The sequence below is a fragment of the Xyrauchen texanus genome, chromosome 48 (genome assembly GCF_025860055.1).
Source record: "Xyrauchen texanus isolate HMW12.3.18 chromosome 48, RBS_HiC_50CHRs, whole genome shotgun sequence".
In the NCBI taxonomy this organism is placed as follows: domain Eukaryota; kingdom Metazoa; phylum Chordata; class Actinopteri; order Cypriniformes; family Catostomidae; genus Xyrauchen; species Xyrauchen texanus.
This window is the reverse complement of record NC_068323.1, coordinates 8,734,500-8,753,645: the sequence shown is the minus strand read 5'-3', so window position 1 is coordinate 8,753,645 and position 19,146 is coordinate 8,734,500. Positions and strand designations below refer to the sequence as shown.

At 38.6% G+C, this 19,146-nt stretch overlaps 1 protein-coding gene across 1 annotated transcript; it reads left to right on the top strand.

Moving 5' to 3' along the window:
• The first annotated feature begins 17,122 nt into the window (after positions 1-17,122).
• On the top strand, positions 17,123-18,629 carry LOC127639495 (insulin receptor-like). The gene is made up of 2 exons (XM_052121551.1): positions 17,123-17,174; positions 18,005-18,629. Exons 1-2 carry the CDS (start codon positions 17,123-17,125, stop codon positions 18,619-18,621), a joined length of 669 nt encoding a protein of 222 aa, XP_051977511.1. The 3' UTR covers positions 18,622-18,629.
• The last annotated feature ends 517 nt before the right edge of the window (positions 18,630-19,146 follow it).

Genomic DNA, 19,146 nt, shown 5'->3' with positions numbered 1-19,146 from the left:
TTCTGTGGACTGATGAGTCGAAAGTGGAACTTTTTTGTTGACAGGTCCCGTAAAATATCTGGTGTAGCTACATCAAACACAGAATTCCACAAAAAGTACATCATACCTACGGTCAAGCATGGTGGTGGTAGTGTGATGGTGTGGGGATGCTTTGCTGCTTCAGGGCGAGGGCGACTTGCAATAATTTAGGGAAACATGAATTCTGCTCTCTGCACAGTGGAACCTATCAATAATAAAATGTCCTTTGAAATTAGTTCAACCTTTTGGTTAAAATCTACCTATAATTGAAAATTTGACCATGTATGCCAGTGTGGTTTTACTGTGTTCACTCCATTTTAAACTAGGTGTTTGAAATGGTCATACAAAAAGTACAGCAAGAGGAAAAAAGCATTCATGCAATTTGACTTGACTTACAGCCAAACAGTTATCGAGATAAGGGCTTTTTGACAACTTTCTCCTGTACAAACTAATCCTAGTCTCCCCTATATTTAATTTCCTCGGCATTGATTGTGTAAACCAAGTTACAAAGAGAACATTCCTTCCATTGGGCAGGATTCCCTACCCGAGACCAGAAGCGGGTGTCTTTGTGAGTTTGTGGCTTTGTGTCTTTGCTCTGCTGTCAGGCAGCACGTCGTCCCAGAGTTTTTCTCGTTTGAAGGGAGGTGAGAGAGTTCACTGTCATTCACTGTTTTGTTTTTCTCTTTTACAGCACATTCGCACCCACCGTTCCTGCCTATCACACACACACAAACACAATGCTCTGCCACGATAATCCGTCCCTGTAACCATGTTAACTTGGTTTTATAAGTGTCAACATCCAACTCTGTCACCTTTATTGCCTGCTGGTTTTTGTCCAATACAGCTATGCATACATAATGTACATTTGGTAAACGTACAAAGATGGGACAAGCTCGGAGATGTTTTTACATACTGTTTCTTTCTTCCTAGGGGCAACGTTCTGGTAATACACAACTTGTTTTGACTCGCTTTCATTTGAGAAAATTGAGATAACAATTTTGTCGTCAAAATAAACGTAATTTGCAACCCATTTTACTTTTATACTGTTACATCTTTCCTTGTGAAACAGGATATTCAACCATACATAAAGTAGGGTGGGACTTGATTTTATCCTCTGGGAATTGATGGGATCAGGAAAAGTGGGCACCAGAATGGAGACGGCATGTTGATATCAGCTGAATAGGAAAGTTGTTTCAGAGACTGAGCAAGTTATTATACTTTGAAACTTTACTAACGCAATTTTTTTATTATTAAAAATATTCACATTTGCAAATGAATCGTACACAACAAGAAAGCAATGTGACTGTGGCAACGTTTTTGCAAAATGTTATTCTGCAGCTCCTAACATGTATTGCAGCTGCTGAAATGTCCACTGTGTGGTGCTAAAAGCAAGTCAAATGTTCTCCCAAACAGATGAGGTTTATAAGGTTATGCTCTATCGAGTTTAAATCAACAAAACCGACCTACCTAGTATCCTAAACTTTCAACCTAAACCTAACCAATAGTGTCAGATAAAGCAAATGTGACATGAGAAATGCTTCTATGACCCTCTTCAAGACTCATACCCTAGTCCTTTGCATCACAAGTGCAACTCTCGCAGTTGAGCTACCGCACAATTTGTTCACACGTAATCAAGCTTGTAAATGTAGTTGTAGATGTAATGAAAACTTTAAAATGTATCACTACAAGTCAATAAGTGTTTAGATGTCTTAAGATGGCACTGTGTGAGGAACAGGGCGGAAAGTGTTTAGAAACCGATAATTTGACATTTTACTCGTAATTTGTGCGAAAGGGAATAAAAGTCGTTGTTGTAGCACCTCTAGTGTTCTTTTCACCAGTGCTGTGATCGGATCAACAAGCCATGTAAACATAATTTTGCTCAAACGTAGGTATAGTAATGTGATTTTAATGAGGGCATGTTGCAGTAAGACCTGAAACATGTATTAAGAAGAAAGTAAATAGGGTCAGTTTTGATTTCATATTGACTTTGAAACAACACCAACGTTTAGCCAGAGTCTCATTTTAATAGTCCAGTTTGAAAGTGTTGGAAATATCAACAAGTTTGCTAATACTACATAAATAACAGCTCATAGACGTTCCATAACAGCTGAAATTACACCCATTTGGGTTAGCTTATGAGACGACACCTGTAAAAAATCAAGAGGTTGACGCATTATTTCTTTTTGGAGCCTTTTTTGAGCCACCTGTTTGTAACCATAAGGCATCATTAACATTTTGGCAAGAAGCATTTTGGGGTCATGGGCATGTGACGCAATTTTTGCGTCTTTTTAGTCTTTTCTTTGTGGCAGACATTTCGGCATGGAGCGTGTTGAGAGGAAAACTTCAGAAATGTGTCTAAATACTACGGCAAGCCAAACGCTGAGGCGACAGCACATACTGGACTTGGCAGCCACCCAGGGCGAGAAATAACAAGGCATGGTTTACTACAGCTTCGTAGAAACAGTGCATCCATTGTAATTATATGAAGTACACTTGTCAAGCTTTATTTATTTGGTTTGGTTTTTCTCTCTTGCTGATCCGTGTTCTTGTAAAAGTGGTAAACTTTGACGCCAGTTTTGACCGGCCACAAGAGAATAGAGTGGGCTCACACAGATGGAGGGAGACTTGGAGGGTAGGGTTACCCACAGCGTGTGCCAGGACTGCGGCCTTGATTTTTGTGGCACATCACACCAAAATCCCATTGTACCGCAGCACTTTTGCTGAACGCAAACTAGAGCAGAGCAACTAGAACTGGACGTTTATTGTGATCGCAAACACTTTGTTACCATTATACTTGAAATAAGGGGTGGGTGTGTTTAGTTTGAGGTCATCTGCATCAACTAAATGAGACTCTAATTTCATTTGTGGGGACTTTTTAACATATCATGGAGACATTTGCTGGAACCACTTTTAGAGTTGTAGTATTGGTTCTCGATTTCACGTTACCTCGCCATAGTCTCGCGTAGCCAGACCTTTGACTAAAACGTTCTGCTACATGCTTCGAATGAAACTCTGAATATCTTGAACAGATTTGAGGTCACTAACCTGGCAAACTTGCGCAAAATCTGTGATTATTTCATTCTCAAAAGAGCTTGTTTTGTCTTTTGCAAACTCCCGTTTGAATATTTTTAGTGAACAAAAGTATTTTTTCCACTGCTAGTTTAAATTTGTAGCATTTTTGTTAATGATAATATAAAACTAAAGTCTTTTTGTTCATATTGTAGTGCTCATTTTTAGTGTCAGTTTAGTTTTCGTTCTTTTGTAAACTCGCGTCTTTATTTTTTAGTTAACACAATGATTGTCCATCATGCTTACCAGCCCTCCTTCATGTTCATTCAAACATATGTAAATACCTTTTTGGAATATGCCACATCTTGTCCGTCCAGACCGGTGTTTTAGACGGCTGCTCATAGACATGTGTAAAGTTGGATCTGTTCTGTCTGTTGAGCAGACAGTGAATGATTTGTGGGTTGAATTTCTCTGCACGTTTAGTGCATGTCCCACCTTGCTTTGGTTAAGGATATCCAGAATGGAAAAATCAACATGCTGCTGTGTGTTTGAAACTCTTTTCAATGTCTGGGAAAATCTAGTGGAAAAACGAATGGTGGAAATATTAGTTAAGCTCCTTGTCTCGGTGTAATGAATTGATATTTCTTCGCTGTCTAATGCTGCAGTTATTCTCAAATATATTCACAAATGCAGGAATAATCTTGCTTGTGGAGGGGCTCCCGTAAGCTTACTGTTTGTCTTTCAGGATTGTGCACAGAAAAACACACAAAATTTGATGGTTAACTTTGAGATATACAACTATTTAGTTGATCGGTTCTATTTGGTTCTATCCAGTAGTTTTGGTTTCTGTTTTTATTCAATTTTATGATATTCTGCTCCGTATATATTTGTTGGTTCTGTTTGGTTCTACCCAGTTCTATTTGTTTGATTCTATTCTGTTTCAATTCGTTTGTTTGATTCTATTGTGTTTGATTCAATTCTATTTCAGTTTGTTTGTTTGATTCTATTGTGTTTGATTCAATTCTATTTCAGTTTGTTTGTTTGATTCTATTCAGTCCAGTTCATTTCTGTTGATTCTATTCTGTTTCAATTCATTTGTTTTATTCTATTATACCTGGTTAATTTTTGTGTGATTTCTATTCTGTTTCAATTCGTTTGTTTGATTCTATTGTGTTTGATTCAATTCTATTTCAGTTTGTTTGTTTGATTCTATTCAGTCCAGTTCATTTCTGTTGATTCTATTCTGTTTCAATTAGTTTGTTTGATTCTATTATACCTGGTTAATTTTTTGTGTGATTTCTATTCTGTTTCAATTCGTTTGTTTGATTCTATTGTGTTTGATTCAATTCTATTTCAGTTTGTTTGTTTGATTCGATCCTGTTCAGTTAATTTCTGTTTGATTATAGTCTAATATATTCAATTAGTTTCCGTTCATCTGTTTAATTCTATTCTATTTTGGTTTTGTTTTTTTAATTATAACCTATTCTGTTTAGTTCTTTTTTGTTCTATTGTGTTTTTGTTTGATAATGTGCATAATTCAGTTTATTTAAATTCTGTTTGCTTGTTTGATTCTGACCTTTTTGACTATATTTGGTTCAGTTCTTTTATATTCTTTTCTAAAGGGTTCACCGAGTCGACCCAATAGCATCCACATCCACTGTCACAGTCAGTTTTATCCCCTACATGCGAAAAATAGAAAATAATAAAAACAAGCCATAACTGCTTCATGATGAGCCACAGAGTGGCACTGAGCATGCAGGTTTATGAGTTGACACAGGCTTTAGCCAGCAGCAGGCAGTCTGAACTGGTGGTCTCCAGAACAGACAAACAGCCCATTAAAGTGACCTGTCTCCCCTGTAGACGCTTGGCCGCTCCTCTCCCTGCGGTAACTGTGTGGACTGATTCCAGACACTGCACGGGAGGGGCCGCACTGCAATGGCCATATTCATCTCGCTCTGTCTGCCCAAACACACTGCGCCCGTCAGCAGTCTAAATGAGGAATTGATCCATATTGGAATTTGTCTTCTTGGCTCTTTGCAAAGAAAACATTCGATTTCAAAACAGTATGGAAGACTGAAAACTCAAAGCCTTTGCTACAGTTGCCACATGCAACCAGGGATGGGTCACAATGGTCGACTATTTGGCAAGGCAGCCAACAACTTTTTATTATCTTAGAAATTTTGAGTGGTGGTGCTTTAATTAGCATGCTGTACAGAGCTGGGCAATACATATTATATGTCTGATTATTTTTGCGATGAACACAGTGTGACCTAGTGCGTGTGGAGGCTTCATGCTATTCTCCACGGCATCCACGCACATGCTCCCCACTGAGAGCGAGAACCACATTATAGTGACCATGAGGAGGTTAACCCAACGTGACTCTACCCACCCTAGCAACCGGGCCAATTTGGTTGAGTAGGAGACCTGGCTGGAGCCACTCAGCACGCCCTGGTTTATGATTATTTTTAAGAAATGGTCAATCAAGTCATCATTTGGGGCCTGGGTAGCTCAGCCATAATTGATGCTGACTACCACCCCTGCAGTCACGAGTTCGAATCCAGGGTGTGCTGAGTGACTCCAGCCAGGTCTCCTACACAACCAAATTGGCCCGGTTGCTAGGGAGGGAAGAGTCACATGGGGTAACCTCCTTGTGGTCATGAATAGTGGTTCTCGCTCTCAATGGGACACAGGTTGTGTCATGCACAACGAGTCACGTGATAAGATGTGCAGATTGACGGTCTCAGAAGCGGAGGCAACTGAGACTTGTCCTCCGCCAACCAGATTGAGGTGAGTAACCGTGCCACCACGAGGACCTACTAAGTAGTGGGAATTGGGCATTCCAAATTGGGAAAAATAAAGTCATAATTTATATCAGGGGGGTTGTAGTTTTATTTTCACCTGATTGGGTGGGTCCCACTTGGTTGGTTCACCATCCAATAGGGAGGGCAAAGGGAAATCTTTACTTTCAGGATGTTTCATACCAAAACTCATTGAATACTTTCAGAAGGCTTAAAATATGATACAGAAGCTGAAGGACATTTTTTTTAATATACTTTTGGATCCTTTTTTAAGCTTTAAAGTTTGTTATAAAACTCTCAATTTTGAGTTCATGGGGTTTTTAAAGCTAAAGTAGATAAACTCACTTCGACTTTATACGTCAGCCTCACACCTCACTAATCGACTTCTCAATCAACCATCCTGACTCACCCCTAACTCTTACTACGGTCATAAATTGGTCATAAAATGGTGCTATCCCCAGATCCTAGTTGTCTACCAAAACTTTGGTATGATACAACGTGGCTGCACCTGCTAGGTTGCACATTTGAGAGATACAGCCAAATAGTCGACATGCCAGTTCTCATCTGGATTTAGAGTAACGTGCTACAAGCGGGATAGTGTCCCTGATGACCCTAAGGGCCCGTAGCTGCTTTTAGAAGCATTAGGAAGTGTGTTCTAGTCTCTCTTCAGTGGCACAAGCCTCCCTAATGGGGGCAGAAGCCTTCAATGGGAGCGTAATTACCCCACAGCTAGTGATATTTGGTGCAGTCACTGTTTGACCACAGATTTTTGTTCGAAATGCATTTTGCTACAAAGTAGTTATTGTTTGTTATGTGCAGGCCTGACAACTTGCTCTCGCCGGACATGTGGACTAAGAATCACCATGCTCCAATTTCCAAGTGCTAGTTACTATTGCTAGAAGCATATTAAATTCTCCATTAGGAATGTAAAGCTAAAAATAAGGGGGTATCTCATATTGTAAACAGTGGGAAATTGCTAAGGCCTTCATAGTCCATACTGATCACTTGTTTATTATTATTATTATCGCACTTGTTCGAGGCTTGTGATTCGTGAATTTCATCAGCTGGGTTTCCATCCACATATTTTCATGCACATTTTGGGATATTGCATAAAAGCTGGACTATGATGGAAACACATCTAAGGAACAAACTTCTATTGAATTTATTATGAATACAAGATGCTTGTGAAGTCATGTGACTGAATAATTGGTTCATTTTACTGGACTAACCAGCGGACCAATCATCGCATCTGAAATGTTGCTCTGGTCATCCAGAAATAACGGTGTCTAGAAAATCCCAAGCCCGTAAAGAGTTTGCAGAGACAAATAAGCTGAACAAACAGTTCGAACGGTGTCGAAAAGCAGGTTTAATGACACTTGAAAAATATCTTCTAGATCCGCACGGCAAAGTCGTAAGGATTGATGAACTTACATACATAGTGCTCCCAGAACTGTGTGACGTGAGACAGAGTTCTTTACAGTGTTTGGTCTGTGTGCTCTAAACTGCGAGTATTTTATTAATAAAAGAGTCACAGTGGCTACAATTTCCCTTGGAGTGTCGATTTTGTTCTTTTAAACACATGGGATTGGAACGCAGCTTTATTTGCACATTGCTTTTGCGATGTCATGGTTTTTCACATTAATTAAATTGATAATTTGGATGCAAACACAGCTGTTGACCAATAAGGTAAAGTGCATCATGCTACTGTATTGCTATTAGTTTTGAGTGTGAAATTTGAAGCATCTCTGTGTGTTGAATGTATTTATTTTTTGTGTATGTATGTATATATCATTTTTTTTATATTTTTTATTTTATTTTTGGGGTATTTTACTAAATAGTATTTTACGAAGCACTATTTGGAATGCCAAACTTAAGGCATTAAGTAATATTGAAATATGGAAATTAGTTTAGTTTCAGTTTTTCCAATTATATTAGTTTTAATTTAAATTTGTGCTTTTGTTAAAGGGATTGTTCACCAAAAAATATTTATAGCCTCAGTCATTTCTCTTTTTATATTTAAAGAATGAATGTGAATGGAAACAGTGACTTACATCTTTCTTGTCCACCTAAAAAAAGTCATGAAGAAATTCTGCAGACAGTATTTATATTTTGCGTAAACCATCCCTTTAATGATAATACACTGTCCCAGCCTTTTTCTGGAAGTCTCATTTCCTTTGGCATTGTATCAGTGTGTGTTTATTTACACATGAGGCTATAGGCACATCCATTCATGCGCATGATCGCTAACCGTCATGCTTGCCTTACATCATGGATAGCGCAGCTCATGTTACAGCTCAAATGTCCCCCTTTTATTCGACCTTATCTGTGCTGAGGGGGGGGACAAAATATGTTTTTAACCTGCTGTGTGCCCCTGTTTGGAAATGAAATCTTGGCTCTCGGCCCTTATGTAAACTCAGAAACGGCCCTTCTATAATGTCTCTAAAGCTGTGTGCACTTATCCCAGATCTGCTATAAATCTCTCGTACTGTATATTTCTTAAAAGATCACTTTGCATCTTATCCGTATCCGTTTGAACACAAAGTTAATTTCGCACTTGTCTGCACTCTGGATGATGGTTTTGTATGATAAGCCCTCACTCACATTGTGTTTTAGACGCTGAGTTGCGACCGACAGTGAGGCGTGTCTTTATCTCTAGATCTTTCTAGATCTAAATGCAGCACTTGTTTTTTTACTGCACCTCTACAGTTGCTGTAAAAGTTTGTGTCTTAGTCAACCTCTATATATACATATATATAAATGTGTGTGTGTGTGTGTGTGTGTGTGTGTGTGTGTGTGTGTGTGTGTGTGTGTGTGTGTGTGTGTGTGTGTGTGTGTGTGTGTGTGTGTTTATTCCATGACCTGAAAGCAGTCTTGATTTTAAACCTGTCAAGAACTCGTTCAAGTCTTATTTCACCCCAAAATCACATTGGTACGTGACATTTCCACCCTAATTCTTATTACCACAGTGTTAAAAATACCACTCATTCTCATCACTGTAATATGAAAAAATTACTTAAATTGCACAAAATTTATACGTCATTCTATTTTTTTTATATATGCATATTTAAATGATTTTTAATGTTACATTTTTTTGACTATAATGCAGTAATGCACTAAACACAATGAATATACCCGGGGTGGGATGGATACCTGAAATCACAATAAATATCCAAAATTACCCCCTTTTTTTTTCAGAACATAATGTCAGTATATTTAAGAAAATGACAGCTTACCTCTTGAGTCGGTCACGTGCATGTTCTGGTAGAGATCTATTAAATAAAAAAAGACAATCTTATGGTTAGGAAACCACCTTTACTTTGTAAAAGGTTAAAATTTAAAGCCCTTAATATGAACTTGCTCAACATGGGGTACAAAATGTACCCATGTGCTGTGCTGCCTTTATCAAGCATTGACAAAACTGTATGTTGTCTGATAACGTGTAGATTAATTGTTTAATTCTGTGATTTATTATTTAGAGGTTATTATAAGTCAAGTCAAGTGAGCTTTTGTCATTCCGCTATATGTAGAGACATACAAGGGAACGAGATGTCGTTCCTCACGGGACCACGGTGCTACATATATAAACATATTACACATAGACCTATCTAACTTATATACTTTACAGATAATTAACACGCGTAGTGCAACAGTACAGAAAACATTCAGGACATGAGGACGTTAAACACAGGAAATGTATATAGATGTAAACATTTGCGTTTCCCTGGTGAGCTTGGGTAGCAGCGAAGAGGTTAAGGTGTCCAGTGTGTATAAACTGAGAGAGTGAGAGAAGATAACACCCTCATAGTATTGCACATAAGAATTGTAAACAGTTCTTAAAAAGGAACAGTGACTCCTTGTAGAAGAATGGCAGCTAGAGGTTACGTGTCTATTGAAGTGGGAGGCTGTTGAAATGTTTCTGATTCAGGATGTGGCAGGGGGGTCAGAGGGGGAAGGGTTGATTGTTATTGAGGGCTCTCACAGCCTGGGGGAAGAAGCTATTGAGCAGTCGGGTACAGCGGTCTCGGATGCTCTGGTACCGTCTTCCTGATGGTAGGAGCTGGAAGAGACCGTGGGAGGGATGGGTGGGGTCCTTCACAATGCTGGTGGCTTTGCTGGAGCACCATGCAAGGAAAATGTCCAGGGAAGAGGGATACAGATGATCTTTGTGGCTGTATTCACTGTTCGCTGTAGTGTTTTGCGGTCCCATACCAGACAGTGATGCAGTTGGCCAACACACTCAATGGTGCCCCTGTAGAATATGGTGAGGATGGGTGGAGGGAGACTTGCACTTTTCAGCTGGCGCAGCAAGTGGAGGCACTGCTGGCCCTTTTGGATATTGATATCATGTTGGTGGTCCAGGTGAGATCCTCTGTGATGTGCACCCCCAGGAATTTAGTGCTGCTGACTCTCTGCATGGCCGTGCCGTCGATGGTTAGTGGGAGGTGGTCAACAGAGTTTCTCCTGAAGTTCATCACAACCTCCTTTGTCTTCCCCACATGGAGGGACATGTTGTTAGCACCACACCATTCAAGTAGTTGTACCACTTCCTTTCTGTAGAGTGTTTCATCATTGTTGCTGATGAGGCCTACCACAGTTGTGTCAACCTCAAACTTGATGATGTGGTTGGAGCTGAACTTGGCAGTGCAGTCTTGTGTCAGCAGCGTGAAGAGCAGCTGACTGAGCACTGGGGGTGTGGTAGTGCTGGAGGTGTTGCAGCCGACCCGGACTGACTGAGGTCTTTTTGTTAGAAAGTCCAGGATCCAATTACAGAGGGAGGTGTTGAGGCCCAGCTTATTGATGAGCTGTTGTGGGATTATTGTATGCACTAAAGTTGGTCCATTATTCTCATGCCCTGCAGGGAGAGAAAAAGAGCTCTTGGTTATATCTTCATGAATTCTCATCAGGATTATTAAATATATTTGCCAAAAAAATAACTGGATGCAGATATTTATTTGGACTATGTAGGGCTACATTTATAAATCTAAGGGTTAATAAGCTCGGAGTAATATAACTTATAATTATAGAATGCTTAGACGATAGTGTTGCAACGAGAAACATTTTGCACAATTAGACATGCAAATGCTTAAAATAGTAAATGCTTTTGGAAAGTTCCACCATACAGTTTTACTGTATATTCTTCTAGGATTTGTATGATGTGTATGAGCTAAGAAAATGCGATCTCACCAACACAAACCGTTACAGACATAGCGGTAACAAAAGTGGTATAAATCATGACTTTAAATTTGGCCAAACTCTTAAAAAATATTTCGCTCCCAAACAACATATTTACAATAAACTGTAAACTTAAAATTTACCACGGTTTCACTTTAAGCTACGAGTTAAATGAAAGAAAAATAAGCAAAAGCGAACTCCCGTTTAACTGAGCTAATGGGATTTTTTGTCACTGAAAATTTCCTGCTAAAACTACTAATTGTTAAAATGTTTCGGCGACATTTTAATATATATATATATACACACACACACACACACACACACACACAGTTGAAGTCAGAAATTTCCATACACTTAGGTTGAAGTCATTAAAATTCATGTTGTAACCACTCCACAGATTTCAAAGTTAGTTTTGACAAGTTGATTCGGACATCTACTGGAAACGATGAAAGGAGTAATGTTTCCAGCAATTCTTTACAGACAGATTGTTTCACTTTTAATTGACTATATCACAATTCCAGTGGGTCAGAAGTTTACATACACTAAGTTAACTGTGCATTTAAGCAGCTTGGAAAATTCCAGAAAATGATGTCAAGCCTTTAGTCAATTAGCTTCTGATTGGGAATTTGGACTCAATAGGAGGTGTACCTGTGGATGTATTTTAAGGCCTACCATCAAACTCAGTTCCTCTTTGCTTGACATCATGGGAAGATTAAAAGAAATCTGCCAAGACCTCCGAAAAAAATAATTGTGGACCTCCACAATTCTGGTTCATCCTTGGGAGCAATTTCCAAACGCCTGAAGGTACCACGTTCATCTGTACAAACAATAGTATGCAAGTATATGAATGTAGATTGGTGCAAAAAGTGCCATAGGGCCTCGTGAAGATGCTGAAGGAAACAGGTAGACAAGTATCTATATCCACAGTTAAACGAGTCCTATATTGACAACATCTCAAGATATCAGCCAGGAAGTTAACCCTCAGAGCCCGACGGCATCGTCCACGACATCACACGGCACCTCCGATAAATATTGATATAATTTGATGAAAGTTTTATCGATTTTCTTACCGTTTTTTCCAGCAGAAAGCTAACGAACTTGTGCCTCTTTTCGGAGTTTTTCAGCAATAAATCCAAACACTTACATCCAAGATTTATCCACTTGATGTCCATAATTTATCAATTCTCCATCATTTTTGCCGCTAGCTCGATGATAGCTGCCATTTTGGATATCACATGATGCTTTGCGTGAGGTTGTTGACCAATGACAGGCTGATCCGTCTTCCACGTTGGTGTGCGTCATTACGCATGAACCAAGCTCTGATATTGTGGAGAGAGAAACGCACGGCAAAGTAGTTTTGAGGAGAGAGAGACGCACGGCAAAGTAGTTTTGAGGAGAGAGAGAGAGAGAGAGACGCCAGCAACAAAGTGACCATGTACCTGTGCCAACATCAGACCAAACTGAAACCAGCAAGAAGGCCTCCTATGGTAGAAGGCAATGTGTGAACTGCAAGCAGACAAGGCAGGTCAAACAGGCCACCCCTGGAAATGCAAAGCCTGTGATGTGGCCCTCTGTGTGATTGCTGATAGGAACTGTTTTGAGGCTTGGCACCAGTGAATGAGGCAAAAACGCCTGGACTTTTTTGGAAAAATGTAAATAGTTTTGGTTCTGTAGAAGTTACAATGTTTATTCCTGTGCTCCAGGACTCCAAAGACATGAACAAACTGTTTTCCAGAGGAAATTTGCTTAGCTTTTATTTATTTGTGTGTGATTTCAATAAATATTTGAGTGATTCAATTTCCGTTTTATTTTTTCATTTGTCTTTATGGTCCCATAACTTATTTTACATTCAGGTGACATCAATGCAACACAAATATGCTGAAAGTCCAATTTGTCTTGAAAAAAAAGAGGTGTGTCAATTGTCTGTGCACAACAGGGTTGATGTTTTACAAGCTTTTTTAGTAAATAAAACCAGACGGAAAATGAATTGTAAAAATGCCCTTAGGTCTTAAAGGGTTAAAGCTCGGTCGCAAGTGGGTCTTCCAAATGGACAATGACCCCAAGCATATCTCCAAAGTTGTGGCAAAATGTCTTAAGGACAACAAAGTGAAGCATTGGAGTTCCCATCACCAAGCCCTGACCATAATCCGATAGAAAATTAACTCAGTTACACCAGTTCTGTCTGGAGGAATGGGCCAAAATTCCAGCAACTTATTGTGAGAAGCTTGTGGAAGCATACCCAAAACGTTTGACCCAAGTTAAACATTTTAAAGGCAATGCAACCAAATACTAACAAAGTGAATGTAAACTTCTGACCCACTGGGAATGTGATGAAAGAAATACAAGTTTAAGTAAATAATTCTCTCTACTATTATTCTGACATTTCACAATCTTAAAATAAAGTAGTGATCCTAACTGACCTAAGACAGGGAATGGTTTCTACTATTAAAAGTCATGAATTGTGAAAAACTGAGTTTAAATGTATCTGGCTAAGTATGTAAACTTTTGACTTCAACTGTATATCAAGTTTACCTGTGGCGACACAGTCTGTGTAGCTGTCGGTTGAGCTGCCAGGGCTCCAGTCAACCAATGACGCGGTGGCTTTGAAAGAATTTATTAAGTTATATTCATAAACCAAAAGGGTGGGAATAAAGAAGGGTTCAAAAGGGTTCTTCAGGAAGATATGGTTCTAAATAGAACTCTTAAGGTCAGTAAAGAATCTTTGAAGAACCATCTTTTTTAGAGTGCTTCTTTGTTGCATCTCTACGATGATTCTAAAGGTAATCTTGAATCTTACAATGCCCTGCGTTCTTTTTCTGAGACTTTCTCAACTTTCTAGAACACTATTCAGCTGCAGTGTTTAGTTGTTTTTTGGTATCGCTGATGTTTCGTCTCTAGCCTGATTAGCCCCATCTGTTCCAGTCAATTCTATGGCGTTTGTCACCATTTCATTGCACATTACTCAGTAAGCATTACTCTACCAGCTGCTGCTGCTTTTTGGTATCAGAAAAGCCCCCCCATTCCTGAAGTGTGGTGTATACAGGCAGCAACTTACATCACCGCATTGACACCCATAAATCAGGGGTCTAAATGATGGCTGGGTATTCGCTTTCAGTCAGGCTGAGACAAGAACGCTTCCCCAATCCATACGGGCGATGAGCAGTTATAGTAATTTAGTGAACAGGAAAAGGGGAAGTTCATGTAGTGTGAGAACAGACAGGTGTATGAGGTCTCATGTGATTCCAAAAACAGGCCCTGTGTCTATTTACAGTCGATCTTGAAAATGTTGACCAACACCGTAAAATGTAACCTTGTCCTCATTTAGATCTGAGCTTGAATGGAAGTGTTGCTTGTAGAACATGATTGTTCTTCATGATTTTGACATGAGGTTGAATGTTTCACTACATTTTGAGGTATAGAAGTGTCAGAAATGTTCCTACATCTGGTGGACGATAAAAGGGGTTAAAAAAAATCCCTTGCAAGGCTTGCATTGAAACAAGCGCACTTTTTTTCTAAAAATGTCAAAATCGAGTTATATTTTTATATTTATTTTTCCCTCTGGACTGTTTCTCTTATGTAAACAGGCTGAAGTGGCCAATGCATTTTTGTCTCACGAACACGCTGTCTGTTTGTGCATGCTGGGACTTGTTGCTATGGAGAGTTGTTGCTGTTTTATGATGTTTGCTCAATTATCTTTAGGGACCTGATGGAACCATTTTGTGTGTGTGTGTGTGTGTGTGTGTGTGTGTGTGTGTGTGTGTGTGTGTGTGTGTGTGTTGAAGTCTTGTTGTAACGTTATAGTTTGGGTTTCGGTTATGTAAAGTAATCGTCTCATCAACGTAAGGGGTTTGAAGTTGTCCCAGTGTAGAAATTTTACTTTACTCACCTTAGTTGCAAGATTTTGTTGTATGATCAAAAGCATTCAATGATTGGAGTTATTAAGCTCCAAAAAGGACAAAAAAAAAAATGCTGTAAAGGAAACACCTGAATTTTGTTTAAAATGTTCCTAACGCACCCCTTTTTGTTCTACTTTGAATCTGTTTTCATTTCTGTTCCCTCACTAGCGTTTTTGTGGGTTAATTTGCCATCTCATGATAAGACGAGGTTAAACTGACATATCAGACAGCGTTGGGGAAACCATTCATCACGGTAGCGACAGTTGAACTGCTGCCAGCAGAAAGATGGAGAAAAACAGAGTCGGATGTGATCCGTAAAGTCCACATCCAATGCTCTCTTTGTCTCCATGAGAAAAATTGGTCGTTGTTTTTCAGGGATGTCCTTTTAGTGGAGATTTTGAAGCGAAGTATTTTTTTATAATCACTCATTTGCATATTACACCTTCGTTAATTTTTATAAAAAACTGCAACAACAAAAAAAAAAAAAGAGTTTTTATTATAGCAGTTTTGTCTTGTTTTTCCAGTAAAAGAAAACAATTTAAACATCCTTGGAACAACTTTTTTTTTTTTTTTAAATAATGTATCTCATTACATTTATTTTTCTCACCCCATCAGATTTTTTTTTAGGGATGCACTGATCGGGATACCTGAATCGGTATCGGCTCTGATACTGAAGTTTTAGACGGATCGGGTATTGGTCCAACGAGCCCGATCCAAATCTGATGCTGTTTGTTACTGTGTCAAGCTCCAAAAATGACTAAAAAGAACCATAAAAACACAAAGTAGTTCATATGACTCGTGCATTTTATTCAACGCAACTTGAAAATGTGCGATAGCTCTGTGAATCCCAAAAGGCTGTGTTTAATAAGTAAATATATAAAATGCACACGCAGCTCTAGCGCGTTATTGAATGCCGCTGCTCTGTTTACATGCAGGCATGCACACGCACGTACGCGGCTATTTTTAGCCTTCACGCGGTGCACAATATTTGAGCGCTACTAAGGAACAACATCTCAGATGTAGATGCTCAGTAGTTTGGTTCACTTATAATATGCATTTAGAACGGCACCTGAGGTGCAAAAAACACCAACACTTTTCTGCTGATGACTTACACTGGAATTACTGTTAATTTTGCTGCTACATTATTCAGTGTTCTAGTTAATAATAAAGTATTTCTTTATTAAACATGTTTATTGAAATAATGTGTAGTTATAGGTTTGTGTTTCTTTACATATTAAAGAGATCTCCCAATTAGTTCCACACAATAATGTAAAGATATTCTAAACTGATTATGAAAAAAACAACACTAGTATCGGTTTGGGATCGGTATTGTCCGATACAGAGATTTCCGATATCGGATCGGAATAGAAAAAGTGGTATCAGTGCATCCCTAATTTATTTCCCCTTGCTTTTAGAAAAAACTCAAACACCAAAATGATTTTAGATTCATACACAAAATAAGAGAGAGTAAAAGACAAATTAAACTTCTCGAAGGACAAAAAGTTAATATCTCCTTAAAACAAGATTATTTTACTTGAAAAGCTAAAATGTATGTCAGAGAATATAGCCTAAATTATATTTATTTTTATCACCCATTTATTTTTTAAAGAATGTACCTAAAAATGTTGTTAGATTTATACATTAAGGGGGGAATGCTGTATCTATCCATAAAATAAGAAAAAGGAAGAAAAAAAATTGCCAATGGGGTGTTTAAAAAATTAACTTGATTCAAGATAATATATATTCAAATATATATCTCATGTTAAATATCTCCTTAAAATAAAATTCATATACTTGAAAAGCAAAATGTTGTCAGAATATAGCTTAAATTGCATTTCATTTTTTTTCCCCCCCAATTTGTTTTTTTTAAGAATAAACGTTTAATTTTGGATTCATCCATAAAATAACACATAAAAATGTGTTTCTCCTTAAAACAAGATTAATTTACTTCCAAAGCAAAATTGAGTAATACTATATATCTTAAATTATGTTTATTTTTCTCACCTGAATCCTTTTTATTTTTGTTTAAGAATAATTATATAAAAACACACAAAATAAGTGTGAAGAATAATCTGAAAAAGTGTCTTTATTAGAATTGTACTTTTTCTTAAATCTTGTTTTAAGGATGTTTAAAAACACTGAGAAAAAGATTTGTATATTGAATATGTAATGGGTGTTTCTAGTACTCTTTAGAGTTTTAAATGAATTGGCCACAGTGAATATTTCGTAATGATTTCAGAAGCGAAACAAGAGGAACCCCCACAGCCGTTGAAAAAGCCCTGTGAGAATTCTTTAGATGGTGAATCAATGGAGCAGCTCTGAATGGAGTTCTGCTTGATGTTATCCATTAGCAGATACTCTCTTGTCGAGATCGCTTTGCTAATGAATTCTCTGCCTCGTCTCGGCGTGCGTGAGTCTTGATTATGAATGAACTAAGAAAAGCAGCTGCAGAGAAACGCTTTATGCATTATACATTGAATCTGTAGGATGATCTGTAAATGCCATTTGACCGGTTTTTATTTTTACTTCATATATAAATTGGAGCTCTCACAATCGTGACATTTTGGCTGACAATTAACCATAATTGGATTAATTGCGTTTAAGCAATGTAATTATTTATTTGTTTGTTCAGCTTGATACACAAACCCCCTAAGGGGCCGTTTACACCAAATGCGTTTTTGCATCCATCTGTGCTGTCTTTCAATCGTTTTTCTATGTAAATGTGCGCTTGACGAAGACCTTCACCATTGCGGCGTGTTTTGTACAGATGGATCATGTTTTTAAGATGCCCTGTCAGGTTATAAAGAATATCAACTTTAAAAACGTGTCTCCAGATGTCTCGATTTGTTTAGCTCAAGAACACGTCTGAACAGTGCCAAACAAAAAGTCATATACACTGCTGTTCGAAAGTTTGGGGTCACTTGACTGAAATGTTTCTCGTGATCTTAAAATTTTGATCTGAAGGCGATTTCTTAAATGGTTCAAATGAGTTTTATAGACCAAATATATAATTGTGCCAACATATTAATTGATTTCATTACAAAACAAAAATTGTATTAAATAAACTCCCATCATATGCTAATCACTCTCCCTGTTTTTCCCCTAATGCAGTTTGCCCCAGCACAGACATCCGCAACAATGCGACCAACCTGCATGTTCTCGAGAACTGCACGATTATCGAGGGCCACCTGAAAGTCCTGCTCATGTTCAAGACCAGTCCAGAAGACTTCCGTGGCCTCAGCTTTCCGAAACTAGTCATCATTACGGATTACCTGCTTCTCTTCCGCGTCTACGGTCTGGAGAGTCTCAGCGACCTGTTCCCGAGCCTCACTGTCATCCGTGGCAACAACCTCTTCTTTAACTACGCCCTGGTCATGTTCGAAATGCTCCAACTGAAGGAAATCGGCCTCCACAGCCTGACTAACATCACTCGGGGATCGGTGCGGATCGAGAAGAATCCAGATCTGTGTTACTTGTCCACCCTCGATTGGTCCAAGATCTTTGATTCGGTGGAGGATAACTACATCGTGGCTAACAAGGATGATCGGGAGTGCGGAGATGTTTGTCCAGGAACCATCACTGGGACGATCACCTGCAAACAGACGACCATCAACGGGAATTTCGGCGAACGCTGCTGGAACCAGAATCATTGCCAAAAAAGTGAGTTGTGGTTTTTGCTTCTTTCAAAGCTGTTGGTGTGGTGCAGCAAAGCAGTTCTGAACTTGTAGGTTGTAGGTTCTGAACAAATGAGCGCAGATCTGGTCTGATAGGGTCGCATAGTGCAGGTAAAAAAACAATGCTAAATGCAATAATTAAATTAAACTAAGTATATAATTGTACTTTTATGATTGCAAAACCAAATGACTTGTAATTTATTAAAATGGAGGAGAAAAGTATATGTTGTTTATGTCAACGGTTATGGTATTTTTGCGCCAAATCCAGCCAAATTAGACAAATGTGTGCAGGTCGCGTGATCTCGAAAACCACAAACTACACAAACTAGAAAGAAAGACAACCCTGACTACATTAAAACTGATTTGGGGATAGGTTTTGGTACTGTATTTGGTCACCTCTTGATGCCTAATGTAAAATTTGGATGCTGAAGTAAACCCAATTGCGATCCACTGGTGTATCGTGCAAGTGTTTTAGGGAAACGGTTACTCACAATTAGTTTTCTATTTATCCTTAAAATATGGCAGTGGAGCAACTGTCTTGTTTAAGGACCCGTCAATGTACACCTGCGTCATAAACAT